We start from the raw sequence: 14,668 nt of genomic DNA, 5'->3' as shown, positions 1-14,668 counted from the left end.
TTACAGATGAAGGAAATGCATGTCTAATGGGGCCCTTGGCCTGTTCTACTAGCTCTCCAAGCCTGTCCTCACCTGTCCCCTTTCCAGAACCTCTTTTCCTTCTCCGCTGTCCACCCCCCAGTAGTTTCTGGCATTGCTTTCCATGGCCGTTTTCAGATGGCTTACCTGAAGCCACTCCATGCTGCAATGTTGTGGATCGTGCCGGGGAAAACGCGAAATATCACGTTTTCTCGCGTGAGTTTTGCGCGACATTGCGCAAAACTCGCGCGAGAAAACGCAATATTTCTTCCCCGGCACAATCCACAACATTGCGGCATGGAGCGGCTTCAGGTAAGCCATCTGGAAATGGCCCATGTTTCCTTTTGCACATGCACACCTGTTTCATGGATTAGGCTGCCATCCACCAGAACCATGAGCCACACACAAGTCATTGGGGCAGCAGGTAGCCCTCCCCCTTTCTTGCTCCAGAGCAACAGGTTACCCCACAATAGAGGTGATGCTTCTCTAAACCCCTGCTGCACACCTGCAGATAATGTAAGACCCAAATGCTTCCTGACTTCTCTGTCTCTGTTCCAGGCCAGCTTCCTCTCCCATGCTGCCTCATGCTGACACCCATTCTCGGATTGAGCACTTTGCAAGCAGGTACCATTTGGCCACCCTAAGAAAGGGACTCAGAAAAGATATTGGATGGAAGGATTGCATGAATGTGAGATGCTGAGCAAGGGAATGCATGTGCACATTATGTTATGTGCTGCTATGGAACTTCTCCAGCACACACACAATATTTCTTGTTCAGAGAATGTATGACTCAGGGCCAAACTAGACTTCTGGGTTTTTAAAGAGCTGGGTGCCTGGATCCAACTCAGGTTCTCTGCAGCAACACAGCAGCTACAGGAAATGGCTGTTAAAAAATAAAGGACAGTCCAAATGGACTTGGATCTCCAACACAGAGGAAAGAGTCCAGTAGCACCTTTAAGATTAACCAACTTCATTGTAGCATAAACTTTTGAGAACCACAACTCTCTTCGTCAGACGCTCGTCAGAGAGCTTATGCTACAATAAAGTTGGTTAGTCTTAAAGGTGCTACTGGACTCTACTATTTTGCGACTACAGACTAACATGGCTAACTCCTCTGGATCTATAACACAGAGGAGGAAGAGTTCCTGCCTTCACTCCAAGTTGTTTTCCCCTACCAAAATAGCACTGAGGGAGGAGATATTTCTGTTTTTGCTGCTCCACATGGAGTATTCTGTGCATCTGGAGAAGCAAAAATAGGGAAATACTCCCTTCCCAGTGCGATTTCAGCATGGAAAAATGGCTTGGGAGGAAGGCAGAAGTGTCCCCACCCACCTGTCACGACTTTTAAAACCTGCACATCTAGTTTGGCCCTCAGTCCTTCATGTTTTTCATTATTATCAGACGGTCTTTTGGTGTTTATGAAAATCAGTCGGAAGGGAGAGAAATAGACAGCAGTGAGTGTCTACTATTCTATAGGTCAACCCAGAAGTGACAAGAAACATCTGTAACCAAGCAACCAGAGTGCTATTTTTAAAATTTTGTTAAAATATTTACATACTACTATTTTTAACACCGTGAGGTACGTTATGAGCATACCATCCCAGTCACAATCCATACAAGCAGCTAAGGCAGAAATCAGGGAAAAGGTGAGCCATAGGAAGGGCCGAACTATGGGCAATGCAGGAGATCCAGATCTGAGTTTCCCGATGCGTACTTTAAAGCAGCTACGTGGAGCTCTAAATTTGGTGTGAAGAGAGACAGCATAACTCTCCTGACCTGTTGCTCATGTGTTTTTTTTCTCGCTGCAGGGAGATGTCTATGATTGTGTGTGTGTGTGTGTGTGTGTAAGTGAGAGAGAGAGAGAGAGAGATTTTGAACAGACCTACTTTAAAAGTAAAAACAAAATATTGGAGAGATATGATCATGGATGTCTTGTATTGCGGTTAACAGAGCTTCCTCTAAGAATGAAGGCATTCTTGGAGGATGGGTCTTACCAATGGCTGCTTCTCGTGATAGTGAGTGGCACAATATCTCGTTCTCCAAGCAGCTGCTGCCTACTTCTCTCTCTTTTGACTGATTTTCATAAACACCAAAAATATCTCATTCTCTCCCTGTATATACCCCAGAGGACGCTCCGATCAGGGGAGAAACAACTATTGGTGGTCCCTGGCCCCAGGGAGGCCTGCCTGGCCTTGACCAGAGCCAGGCCTTCTCGGTCCTGGCTCCAACCTGGTGGAACGCTCTGTCTGCTGAAATCAGGGCCCGGCAGGATTTACTATCCTTCCACCGGACCTCTAAGACAGAGATGTTCCGCCAGGCGTATGGTTGGGGCTAGGCGAGGTCTCCACCATCCTAATGGAGGAGAAGAAGGAAGATCAGATCCTTCCCATTACAGGCATCCACCATCTAGTTTTTAAATGGCAGCCTTCAGTGGCAAACTGTCTGCCTCCGATGAGCTGGTTGCCGCTATCTGTATTTTTAAAATTCACATTTTACTGTTGTGTTCTGGCTGGTTTTAATTTTAATCTTTTTTAAGGTGTACGTTTTATTATGACTGTTTTATAAATGTAATCCACCCTGAGCCTGCTTGTGCAGTGAGGGCGGAATCAATCAATCAATCAATCAATCAATCAATCAATCAATCAATCTGACTCTACGGACAAACGATTGACCATCTTCCCACGTGATCTTTCAGAGGCATCTGGCTGTCTGCTGGACTGGATAGATCTTTGGTCTGACCCGGCAAGAATTTTTATTGTACCCAGAGTTTCTTTTCCATATAAGGACTGCAGATTCCTTTTTTGCTTGTGTTCATCCCTAAGAAGTTCTTCTGGTCTCCTTGTTAGTTTCCCTCTGTTTATTGGTTTTGTTCTGTTTCCTGCAGGCTTGCTGAAATGGAAAGCCAGAATTCCTCTTTTTACAATGACAGCCTTTCTCCAGATGACAGCTTGTAAGTTCCTGCTGCCCTTGTTACAATTTCTGTAGAGTTCTGGATGCTTCTCACAAGTGAATGGCAGGGAGGGGGTTAGGAAGGCCATAGCATGTAAACAGAGGCTCTGCAAGGTCTGCGCTGACCTTGTGGCCATTCTAGAGGATCCTAGGGCAACCCCATCTTTCTCATCCTCCTCTCCTGCTTGCAGGCTCAGAGGAGTCCCATGTGCACACGTCCTACTTTTATTATTTGCCTTTGGATGGGGGAAATAGGCACAAACAGTGCATAAGCCAGTGGGGCGATGTGATTAGAGTGTCAGATGAGGATCTGGAAGAACCAAGTTTGGATCCCTATTCTGCCACGGAAGCTTGCTGAGTGACTTTGGGCCAGTCACACACTCAGCATAGCCTACCTCACTGGGTTGTTGTGAGGATATAATGGAGAGGAGAATGTGTAAGCCAATTTGGATCCACATTGAGGAGAAGGGTGGGGTAGATATAAAAGTAAATAAAAATAAAATGAATAAGCACACTCCATGATAAAGGTTATTTGTCCCAGAGACAAAAGCTAGACGATTTTTACAGGGCTTGTTGGGTGCATGTGCCGGGGCAAGGAGCAAGCACCATGGACAAAAAAGGGGTGTGTAGATTCTTCATATCACCGACATTTTTCATATGCACACTTGAGTTGTCTATCAGGTGGAAAAGAAAGGCATTTTCTCCCTGTCTCATTAGCATGCTACTCAGAACGTGCATTAGGACAGCCAACTGCTAACCTGTTGCTTCTCAGGGAACTAGCGCCTACACTGTGCACATGTGTGCCTTGCAAAGCCTGCCATAGTTACACATGCACAGTATCATAAGGAAATATGGACTGAAGGGCTGGAATTTGTCACATGCAACAGCAGAAGATAGAGTGGAAATGGCAGAGGCGTAGCATGCTAGTTGATTGAAAACACTTGGTGGGGCTGATGGGGAGCAGACATAGTTCAGTGGGAGAGTTCATGATTGGTCTATAAGAAAGTCAATCTCGGGCATATCCATTTGGCATGACTGGGGAAGACCCCTGTTTTATAACTTTGCCGCCAGTGAAGGTAGACAGTAGTGGGCAGGGCAGCTTCTTATGTTCACATTGGGGAGGGACAATAAGCAGTGGTAAAATACATGCTTTACATGCAGAAGAGCTTATGTTCAGTCTACAGCACCTTGACTGAAAGCAGAGCAGGTTCAGAAAGACCTCTGCCTGTCATTACACAGAGCAAGCAGAGAGGACAATACTGGATTAGATGGGCCAGTAGTCTTTCTCTAAGGCAACTTTGTGCGCTTACATCAAGCCATGCTTCCTAGAAGCTCTGGTTTTCCTTCTGCCTTGTCCTTCCCCCATGAAGGACTCCAGTAGTCCAGCTTAGAGCGGGTACAACGGGCCTCCCTCCTGCAGCATCTCCGTCTGCTGCCTCAACCTCACTGCCACTCTGCCTGCAACAGGGATGAAGACCAGTACCTTCTACGCCATTCCAGCCCCATCACAGACAGGGAACCTGTCTGCAGCCAGCAGGCCCAAGACGGCTCCAACACAGACGACAAAGGCGAACTGGAGAAAATCCTGGCCCATCTGGAGGATGAAAACAGGTGAGCGGGGGTAGTAAGTTTATTGCAATTAGCCTATGGCTATAGCAAATTTACCATTAACAAATATACAGTTGATGTCAACTCTGTAAACTCCAAGAACTGCAAAATATCAATACAACAACAGCAATTAATACCCTAGCACCATAAGATAAAGAAATATCTATCCAGATTTCCCACTAGTTGCCATAGATGATCTTATTTTTCTTGCTACAGCCTTGAATAGAGACTTTATAAGACACTTTTGCATTTGTCTCTGATTTAAAAAAAAAAAAGTAGTCTCCTGTGCAAGCACCAAGTCATCGTTACTGACCCATGGGAGGATGTTGCATCACAATGTTTTCTCGGCAGACTTTTGTTACAGGGTGGTTTGCCATTGCCTTCCCCAGTCATCTACACTTTTACCCCCAGGAAACTGGGTACTCATTTTACCGACCTCGGAAGGATGGAAGGTTGAGTCAACCTTGAGCCGGCTACCTGGACCCAGCTTCTGCCAGGATCGAACTCAGGTCGTGAGCAGAGCTTGGGCTGCAGTACTGCAGCTTACCACTCTGTAGCAGATAGCAATATGGAAATTTTCTCGACCTCTGAGTATTGCTTTAAGCTATCTAAAATTGCTGCCAGAAATTTGACTCTAGGAGTACAATACAGTGAACAGGCGAGGATAGAGTGGGGTGTAGACAAGGGCTGCTTCCACACACGTTGGATAATGCACTTTCAATGCTCTTTAGTGATCATTTGGAACTGGGTTTTCACGTGTGAAATACAAAATCCACTTCTAAAGGACAACTAAAGTGCATTGAAAGTGCATTATTCAACATGTGTGGAAACGGCCATGAAGAAGGAAGGGTAAGAAACATGAGAGTCTCTTTTTGTGAGCAGAATGAACAGAAGTTCCCAACAGTGCATGCGAACATAGCCTAGATGGGGAGCAGCTGGGAATGCCACTGGAAGCTTGAAGTTTGGAATATCTGTTGCAGGGGTGTTTGTGTGAATGGCTAGATGCTGGCAAGTTTATCGCTTCACCTTCAGCTAAGATTTCTTCTGCAGGGTTCTCCAGGGAGAACTGAAGCGCCTGAAATGGCAGCACGAGGAGGCAGCAGAGTCGGCAGAAGGTGCACCAGAATCGGCGCAGGATCCGCACAATGAAGAGCTGCTGGCAGAAGCCCGGATCCTTCGACAGCACAAGAGCCGCCTGGAGACCCGTATGCAGATCTTAGAAGACCACAACAAGCAGTTGGAGTCTCAGTTGCAGCGCCTGAGGGAGCTGCTTCTGCAGGTATTTCCTGTGGGCTGTGTCATGTGACTCGCTTTGGGCCTGCTTGGGCCCTGGTGAAACGCAGCCTGCCTTCACTATATGAACCAGTTGCCATAGTGATTCTGGCAGATGACCTCCAGATTTCAGCTCACTGAACACACACAAATGCACGAAATCTGAGCTGCATTCAGAGATCACAAACAAATCAGTTTGTTCATGCTGAGAACGAGTTGGTTTTATGTCTGCGCTCCCTCCATCCCTTTATGTGCACAGCTGAGGGCCAGTTCTCACAATACGAAGTTTGCTATGGGAAACTTATGTAACTATATGTAATTTTTCCAGTGGAGCATAGACCAGTTCCCCAGAGTCATTTCAGGCTATGAAAACATAGCAGCATGGAAGCAGAAGTACTTTCTCCATGCGTGCCCCAGTGGCAGACAGAATCGGTTCTGCACGCATCCTTGTGGTGACCGCAAGGATTTTGTATCATGTGAATTGGCCCCAATACTGAAGGCCCTGGTTTGGGAAGTTTTTGCTGCAATCATGATTTGTTGTGATGTCCACATTTGAAAACAGTAACAAATTGGGGTTTGTTTCTTCCCTACAAACTGGGATACTAAAATGTTGTTTATTCCTAGTTTAGAATCCTATCTTGTGGGAAAGATATAACCTTCAGTTTGTTAAAGAACTTGGGCATTATAACAAATTGTGGTTTGATAAATGACTTTCTAAGCAAAAAAGTCTTCTGTCTGTTAAGCATGAAGTGTATACTCAGTAATAAACTGGGCATGTTCTTGTCATGACCAAAATTGTGATGGCTGAATACAACTTTGGGGAATTGTATCGTTGAACCAATCATACAGTTGGGTATGAATACATCAACTTTGGGGAATTGTATCGTTGAACCAATCATACAGTTGGGTATGAATACATCAACGTGCCAAAGACAAACTGCAAATGGCTGAGTGAAGCATTCTTGAGAAAAGTTACTTCTGTTGCAGTAATGGGAAAAAACCCTATCACACACATTTAGGCCAAATTTTGATTTTGAATCCAAAATTTCAATTTTTAAAAAATGGCATCATTTATCTAAGGCAATCTTGTTAAATATTAACTTGCTAAATTCAATACTTTACATATTGTATTGCAAAACAAACCCCTTAGTTGTTACTTATATAGCACCGTTTCTGTATGTGGCACTTCATGCCACACTATAAGCATTAAAAATGTGTCCTGCCCTCCAGCTTTTACAATCTAAAGCTGGACCATGGGAATGATGGAAAAGGGAGGATGTGGTGTAATCTAATGGCTAGAGTGCTGCTTTGAAGACCCAGATTCAAATCCCTATTCAGCCACAAAGTTCACTGGGTGACCTTGGCCATGACACTCTCTCAGCCTAGCCTACCTCATAAAGCTGTTGTGTGGGTAAAGTGTATATGGCTTGGATCTACTGGTACTTGCAGGACATGGAAGGGATTTCTGTCCATGAAGCTAGACCTTTTTGCCTCCTCCTCCTTTGCAGCTCAGAATGTCCCCCAAAATGCTGCTCCTGGGAAGCAGAGGACCCCCAGGGACAGCATAAAATGAGATTCTGCAATGGGAGGGGGGATCTGGCTAAAATCTGCCCTCCTTCCTTCCAGCTGTAGAAATCGTCTGATGGACCCAAGCCTACATATGCCTCCCTACTCTACATGGAGAAAGGGTAGGAGATAGCTAGGGAAGGGAAATGGAATGGGTAAAGTCAGGTGTTAGAAGGGATTGTTCTAACCATTTATACCCATCAGCCAACCCTGATACTGCAGTTGGACTAACGAGGTGGCAGGTATGGAGGAAGGGCTTAGGGGAGTTGGAGGAACACCAACCGAGAAGCTGAGGAAGAACATCCCTCATGTTTCTCTTCTCAGCCACCAGCAGATTCCAAAGGAGACGGTTCTACTGCCTCATCCTTGGCATCTTCTCCCCACCCGTCAGAGGAGACTCAGCCCACAGAAAAAGAAATCAGCACTCCCAACACGGAAACAACAGGTGAGACTCTGTGGGACTGGGAAACTTCCCCATTCGACCATCCTGGAAGTTACTGGGTCCTTCCTGAGTTTGTCTTATTGCTGAGCTGCTGAAGGAATTTTCACTGCACTGAATAGACGTATTTTATGGGCACAACCAGTTCATGTCAACATTGTTTTCTTCTCTTTTTTTCTTTCTCTCAGACGAGGTGGAGGTGAGTGCTCAGGATGTCAGCCTGTGTCTGGAGGATATTATGGAGAAGCTGCGGAATGCCTTCCCCAACTCTGGAGGTATGGTTCATGAAATCCTCTGGGTTTGTGCCCTTGATTGGACTAACATTGCACTTTAAGAGGAGGGGTAGGGTTACCAGCCCCCCCCCCAAGTGAAGACAGAGGATCCCCTCCTCCCAGCCTCTGCCCCCTGGCCAGCAGAGGGGGAAGGCATAGGAATGAGGCTAAATACTCCAGAGCATTCCCTGCGTGTTCTAGAATACTCCCACATCATGCTGGATATGACGTCATTCTTGGTGTGACGCGGAAGCGATGGGTTATGCCAGGGGGCAGCTTCAGTCAAAATCAGTCCCAAACACTAAATTTTACTGAATCAGCCCCCATCATGACCCATTACTTCCGCATCCCATCAGGAATGACGTTATTCCCAATGCAGCATGAGGGTGTACTGGAGTGTATGCACACTGCGCACATACAGAAGGTAAGACCTCACCAGCGCAGCCCCCAATGACTCTTCTTCCTCTGCTTTCAGCCCCATGGGTCCTGGCAACCCTAAGGAGGGGTGAGACTTTGTCCTAGCTAAATGTGAGCCAAGCTACAAGTGACGCCTGACACAGGTTGGACACTTGTCAGCTTCCCTCAAGTGTTGATGGGAAATGTAGGCATCCTGGTCTTGCAGCTGTAATGGAGAGCCAAGCTGTAAAACCAGGATGCCTACATTTCCCATCAAAACTTGAGGGAAGCTGACAAGTGTCCAACCTGTGTAAGGTGTCACTTGTAGCTTGGCTCTGTGTGGGTGGAGGAAAGAAGGAAGAAGCTGGTCATCGGCACTTGGCATGTCTTCTCATCTGGCCTTGAACAGATCTCCTCTCTTTTATACACTTTCATTCTCCATAGTGTTTCCCACAGGAGGACAGGCATGTGAGTTTCCACCGTATAGGTGCCAATATAGTATAGCTGCAAAGGGGGCTTCCCTGCCCTAGTTCCCTGGCAGCAGTAATTCCCATTCCCTGAGCATCGCCAGGGTGTTTTCATTAAAACAACAGCAATTGAATATCTTTATATCACTATAATGTTATTATGTTCTTTGAATTCCCAGCTTTCATTTCATGCTTTTTCTCTTATATCAAATAACCTGTGTGGACATGGTTCATAATTGAAGCAAACTGGGTGTGTTGGGAGCGGATCAAACTTTGGAAAATGTTCCTGTTGGCATGAATGAGGGGAAATGGAGTGGTCATGCATCTTCTCTCACTGTCCCAACCTAAGGATCCAGTTTTATACTACAGATGTTTGATAGTAATGGCTTCATTCAAGGAACCCTGGGAAATGGAATTCTGAATTCAGACTACTTAGCAGAAATCTATGAACAGTCTAAAAAGTTTTTTTAAAAAAGAAATCTATGGACAGTTAAAACACTTTCATAGTCTGTGTTTTAGACATAACCAAGAGTCACAGTCCCTCTTTCTTCTGACAGGGCAAAGACCACATCCTCTGGCCTTCCTGAAGAAGTCTTTCAAGTTGTCATAGACGCTTTTTAAGCTCTGAAAATGGGCAGCAGCTGGTATTAGCCATTGTGTTACAACTTGCTTCCTGCCTGGCTGCTTATGAAATGTGGCATTCCAAACCTCTAACTTTTTGTTGACTGTTTTGGCAGTGCATCAGTATTAATCCAACTGATGTAAACACAAACCTTCTATTCTATTCACAAATACAAGAGAGACCCAATTTTTTTCCATGTATTGTCAGAGGACAGAAATTTCTAACAGGAAAAACACTAAGGAGAGAACACAAGAAAGGTTTCTGAGGTTGAACACATGTTTCAGAAGCACTTACTCTGGCATATATTAGGTTTACCTCCATGATATTGACTCCTTAATTAAGCTACAGTTATCCCTTGATAGAGGACATCATAGGTACATAAAGATGTGACATCATATGAGCAAAGGAACTGCAATGGGAGTGCATTTTCCTGAGTTCAAATGTAGCATTTTCTCTCAAGGGCTGAATTCAGGAGAAAAGAATTAGGTAGAGTTTGCTACCTAAGTTGAACATGCACAGTACTGATTGGTTGGTGCTTGTAATGTCATGTATCTCCCATTCCATCATTACCAGAGAGGTTTTGTGACTCCTCTCTTGATTACTTATTAATTTCTACAGGGTAAGCATAGTCTCTGAGTTACATGCATACATGCTCAATTGCACTATTTACATTGCTTCTGCGATATACAAAATCTTTAAACGAAAAAGTGAAGGGAAATTTATCATCATCTTTGCATGGCATTGTAAAATAGGTTGGTGTGATCAAATTCAGGGAAAAAATAAACCAAATATTTTGCTGAGGTCTCTCTTGTGAAGATCAGCAAGTTAGTCAACATGTACACAACTTGATTAACATGTATATGTATAACTTTTGCTATTGCTGAGGCACAGTGTCTGATTTTTTGTGTGAGCTACTAATGTCAATGCTATAAAATAAGAGGAGTGCAAACCTGGACAGGGCAACAATTGTGTAAGGTATTTGAATAATTATTGCGCAGAGAGGGCAATACTCATCATTTATATTACTTCAAAAGCCTACCTTCACTAGAAGGAAGGGATCCCATTCCCCCAGTGGTGGTAGGGGATCCCCCGCTTTCACCCTCCGCCCCCCGCCACCAATCACCTGGCCAGTGGGGGTGGGGAGGCACAGGACTGGGCCTCCCAGCCACCCTCCAGGGACAGCACAACAATGTCACTCCCAGGAGTGATGTCATCATGCCAACCTGAGAATGCTCTTGCGCTTTGTCACAGGCCAATTTTGGCCCAAACAGACCCATGGTGAAACACATGCACGCCCCATGCCTGCACAATGACATCACTTCCCAGAAGTGACATCATTGCAGGGCCGCAGGGGAGTGTACAAGAGAGGAGAATCATGGGAAAGCCAGAAAGGTAAGCAGCGGGTTCCTCGCCGCTTGCTTAGAGGCTAGTGGGACTTGGTAAACCTACCAGAAAGTCTATTCCTGCTCTGAATTGAATCTAGTTAAGATATTAATCCAACGGACACCATCATAAATTTCCCTGAATCTGATCTTTTTTTGTTTTCCCTTTCAGGTCCTACCTCCCTAATCTAACACCTTCTATAAGCAGCAAGAGGCTTTGTTTAACTGGTTCTTTGACAACTGCTCCTCTTCTCTCTGTCCTTCCCCCTGTACCGGGCTTCCCTCAGATCTTTAAGGGTCCACCTTCTGCAGACGATCACTGGAATCCTCACAGACTGTATCTTCCAGGAGAGGAGTCCTTGGTTACTCCAGAGGGCTTGTTTGAAGGAGAGATCAGAAACACTCAAAAGTTCAGTCAAGATGACGGACAAAGGCCTGAATTCAAGGAACTCTGAAAGGAGAAAACGAAGAGTACACGGAGGGGCCTTTCTGCACAAACCGCAAGCTGACATGAATAGCATTTTCCTCCATCCACTCTGTGAACTTTTGTGCGGTCAATTTGGATTGAGTCGGGAAGTGGCTTTTGGTGGATGTTGTCCACCAGGCAGCCATTTTGATGGAAAGGGAAAGGGCCTCAAGGTGGCTAACAGCTACAAATCTTTAAAAATAACATTTTTAAAAAAGGAAAGGAAAGGAAATTCTGTGTAGGGTTGGGTAAGTTGTGAAAGGAACTTACAAGGGATTGTGTGCCCCTGTTATCTACTGATTTCGAAAGAAAGTGGAGAAACTACCCAGAGCAAATCTCAAAGAATGGAAAATGGAGAGGTGGCAGGTTTTAAAACACACGATTCCAATGAAAGTAGCAGCCTTACTGGACAGAAGCTTTTATAACAAGAGAGCCTTATTGTTTTAATTTGCATATTTATAAATATATATATAAATATATATAATATATATATAAATACGTATTATACATACTGTATTTAAGTGCTGTCATAGACTCCCTCTTGCATTAAATTCTAATTCCTTGTTATGTATTTATCTCTGCCTCACCGTTTTGGTCTGTTCCAAACTCTTGTTTTTGTAAATGAGAGGTGGTTCCCCTCCAGTCTCACCTGCCCCAGCAGATTTTTCAACGAAGCTGGATTTTTTTATGTTGGAATGATCTCCATCCAAGGGACATTGGGAGAATGAAGATAACTTGGAGCTTAACCTCCAAATCCCCACAGGGTTCGTTTATATTTTACGGTATGGAATGCAGTTTATGTTTTTTCAGTTCAGGAGTGAAAAATATGAGAAGCGCATCAGTCGCTGTCATGTGCTTCTGTACACAGCAGTGGTGACTGATGGGCTGGCGCCATAAGCTTAGTGGCAGAGCACATCCTTTGCACAATGAAAGCCCCAACTTCCATCCACAGCATCTCCAGTTAAAAGGATCGCAGGTGGCAGGTGTAGGGAAAGACGTTTCTGTAACTGAGGACCACATGCTGAGCCAAGCAATAAATGATCTATCTTTTTAAGACCACTTCTAATGTTTATATTGGCAGACCAAGATGTTTATTGAACCAGTTAAGGGATAACTGAAGGAAACACCCAAAGGAATTTTCAGATGCAGGAGCTGAGATCCCTCTTTACTGGTACAGACAACAGGTACAGTTTCTTGCCATATCTTAGGATGGAAAATAAACAAGAGCTCCCATTTCCACCAGGCAAGCTGCAGCTGTGCAATAGAGCTGCGGGGAACCAATATCTTTCATTGAGCCTTCAGTTTGGCTGAATTGCTTCTATTTCAGGTAGTTTTGTTGTACTGGAATGATTAAACATGGATTTAACTTGGATTACATCAGCTCTGCCTCATGGTTGATACAGCCGTGAATTAAATTGGCAATTGGGTGGAAATGTTGTTTCTCTTATTTCTCTAGAAAAAAGTGGAACATAGGTGACTCCGTGGCTTATAGCAAGGCCAACAGAGTTGCCCCATCTTTATAGCTGTGGCGCACAGAACTTGGGCATAGCAACATTGTACTGAACCAGTAGCAAGTTATGATGCAAGTAGGATGCACCATTGCCTCCACTCTATCTAAGAAGTCCTTGTTTCTTTCATCAAACTTCAAGGGATGTAAGACATCATATGACCACTGCATTGGCCAGTGGAGAGGGGCCAAGGCCCTCTTCCCTTTTCCCCTATTCATCTTACTGCTGAGCTTCTCTTAGAAGAGTACTCCATCCTAGCAGGCTGAATTTGAAAGTAATAGGACACTTCTTTTAGTTAGAGCATGCTGGAAAACTACATGCAGGGCATCTTCTCTTTTTTTGAGTTTCCCCATCCCAGCTACGAGAAGAAGTTGGCCAGAGAGAAGTGCTTCTTCTACTAATTAGAGTATGTCAGTGGCAGCTGCGTCCACTGGTGATCATCTGTGGACCAGATTCAGCTAATAGGACAGCCAGTTGCTGACCAGCAGTTAAATCCAGCACTTGAAAAATATGTTTGGAATAATTATGGAGGAGTTAATCTTAAAAAGATAGATAGATAAATGGATATCATGTGTTATACTTTCTTTCTTGTCCGTAATTTAGCAAATTTACCAGGTAGACCATTTGCTCAGGGTTTCACCTGAAGTTTGATGGTGGAGATCAACTAGATCTACCATTCAGCGTCCTTCAAAACTGATGGGCTAGTGAAGTTCTCATTTGAGGGCGTGTAGGGGCTTATGACTGGTGAATCATTCTTGATGGGGGAGTTATACCATGATATTACTTGTTGTGGACTAAAGGTAATACTTGTTGGTAAGACTACAGTATGGTGGTGTAGACGGTAACATACCGGGAAGCAAACCTGAAGGGAAAATGGGCTGTAGTGAGCCAGTATGGTGTAATTGCTCAAGTGATGGAATAGGATCTGGGCAACCCAGGTTCAATTGCCTGCTCTGCCATGGAAGCCCGCTGGGTGACCTTGGGCCAGTCACAGACACTTGTTTAGCCTACCTCACAGGGTTGTTGTGAGGATAAATGGAGGAGAGGAGAATGATGTAAGCCACTTTGAGTCCCCATTGGGGAGAAATGTGGGGCGTGAATGAAATAAAATAAAATAAATAGAACTTGGTTCAATCTCGTTTGTGTTGGAGGCTCTGCTTATTGCTTACTTAAATCATGTTAGTTATGGGCTCTGTGAATGTTGTGTGCTTGTGATGAAGGACCATTAGATGGAAATTTTTTAACAATTATTGTGAACCTGAGGCCTGCCTCTGCTGGGGAGTTCCAGCACTGCAAAAATAAAGGTGATCCCTTAAAAATGCAAGTTATGTCGCTTCAGTTCAGGGTTGGCCTTCTTGTGGGTTGTGAAAGCAACGTGCCAATTCTCCTAATAGCATTGTGGATTGTCTGGAATGTTCCATATGTTGAAAGCACTGTAGGTTGCAGAGATTGTTGTTGCATGTTGTGTTGCAAATTGTGTGTGGGTTGTGTTACTAGATTGCGGCAGCATGTTGCCTGTTGAGCATTTCGAGGGTCTTAATAGGGGGGGTAGATAGTGGAGTGCGCTGATTTGCAAAGAGATGCATTTTTAAAAATTCCATCTGGAATGCTGGCCCTACAAGTTACCCTGTCAGAGGCTGCTAAAGAACATTGTTAAAATATATAGCAATGGTGGATCTTTAGCCTGTGCCAAGAATGTTCTG

General features: G+C 44.6%; 1 protein-coding gene across 1 annotated transcript in view; it reads left to right on the top strand.

Annotated features, from left to right (window-relative positions):
* The window catches only part of DRP2 (dystrophin related protein 2), a 59,742-nt gene extending 47,860 nt beyond the window's left edge, over nucleotides 1–11,882 (top strand). Inside the window, exons 17-24 of the mRNA XM_054996373.1 lie at nucleotides 577–642; nucleotides 2,903–2,968; nucleotides 4,435–4,578; nucleotides 5,626–5,854; nucleotides 7,738–7,858; nucleotides 8,041–8,127; nucleotides 9,545–9,631; nucleotides 11,164–11,882. Coding sequence (XP_054852348.1) covers nucleotides 577–642; nucleotides 2,903–2,968; nucleotides 4,435–4,578; nucleotides 5,626–5,854; nucleotides 7,738–7,858; nucleotides 8,041–8,127; nucleotides 9,545–9,597 — 766 coding nt within the window. The 3' untranslated portion in view covers nucleotides 9,598–9,631; nucleotides 11,164–11,882. The remainder of the gene's footprint in view (nucleotides 1–576; nucleotides 643–2,902; nucleotides 2,969–4,434; nucleotides 4,579–5,625; nucleotides 5,855–7,737; nucleotides 7,859–8,040; nucleotides 8,128–9,544; nucleotides 9,632–11,163) is intronic.
* Nucleotides 11,883–14,668: the final 2,786 nt, after the last annotated feature.

Source organism: Eublepharis macularius, chromosome 13 (assembly GCF_028583425.1).
Source record: "Eublepharis macularius isolate TG4126 chromosome 13, MPM_Emac_v1.0, whole genome shotgun sequence".
NCBI classification, from domain to species: Eukaryota; Metazoa; Chordata; class Lepidosauria; order Squamata; family Eublepharidae; genus Eublepharis; species Eublepharis macularius.
This window is presented reverse-complemented; position numbering and strand designations above follow the sequence as displayed.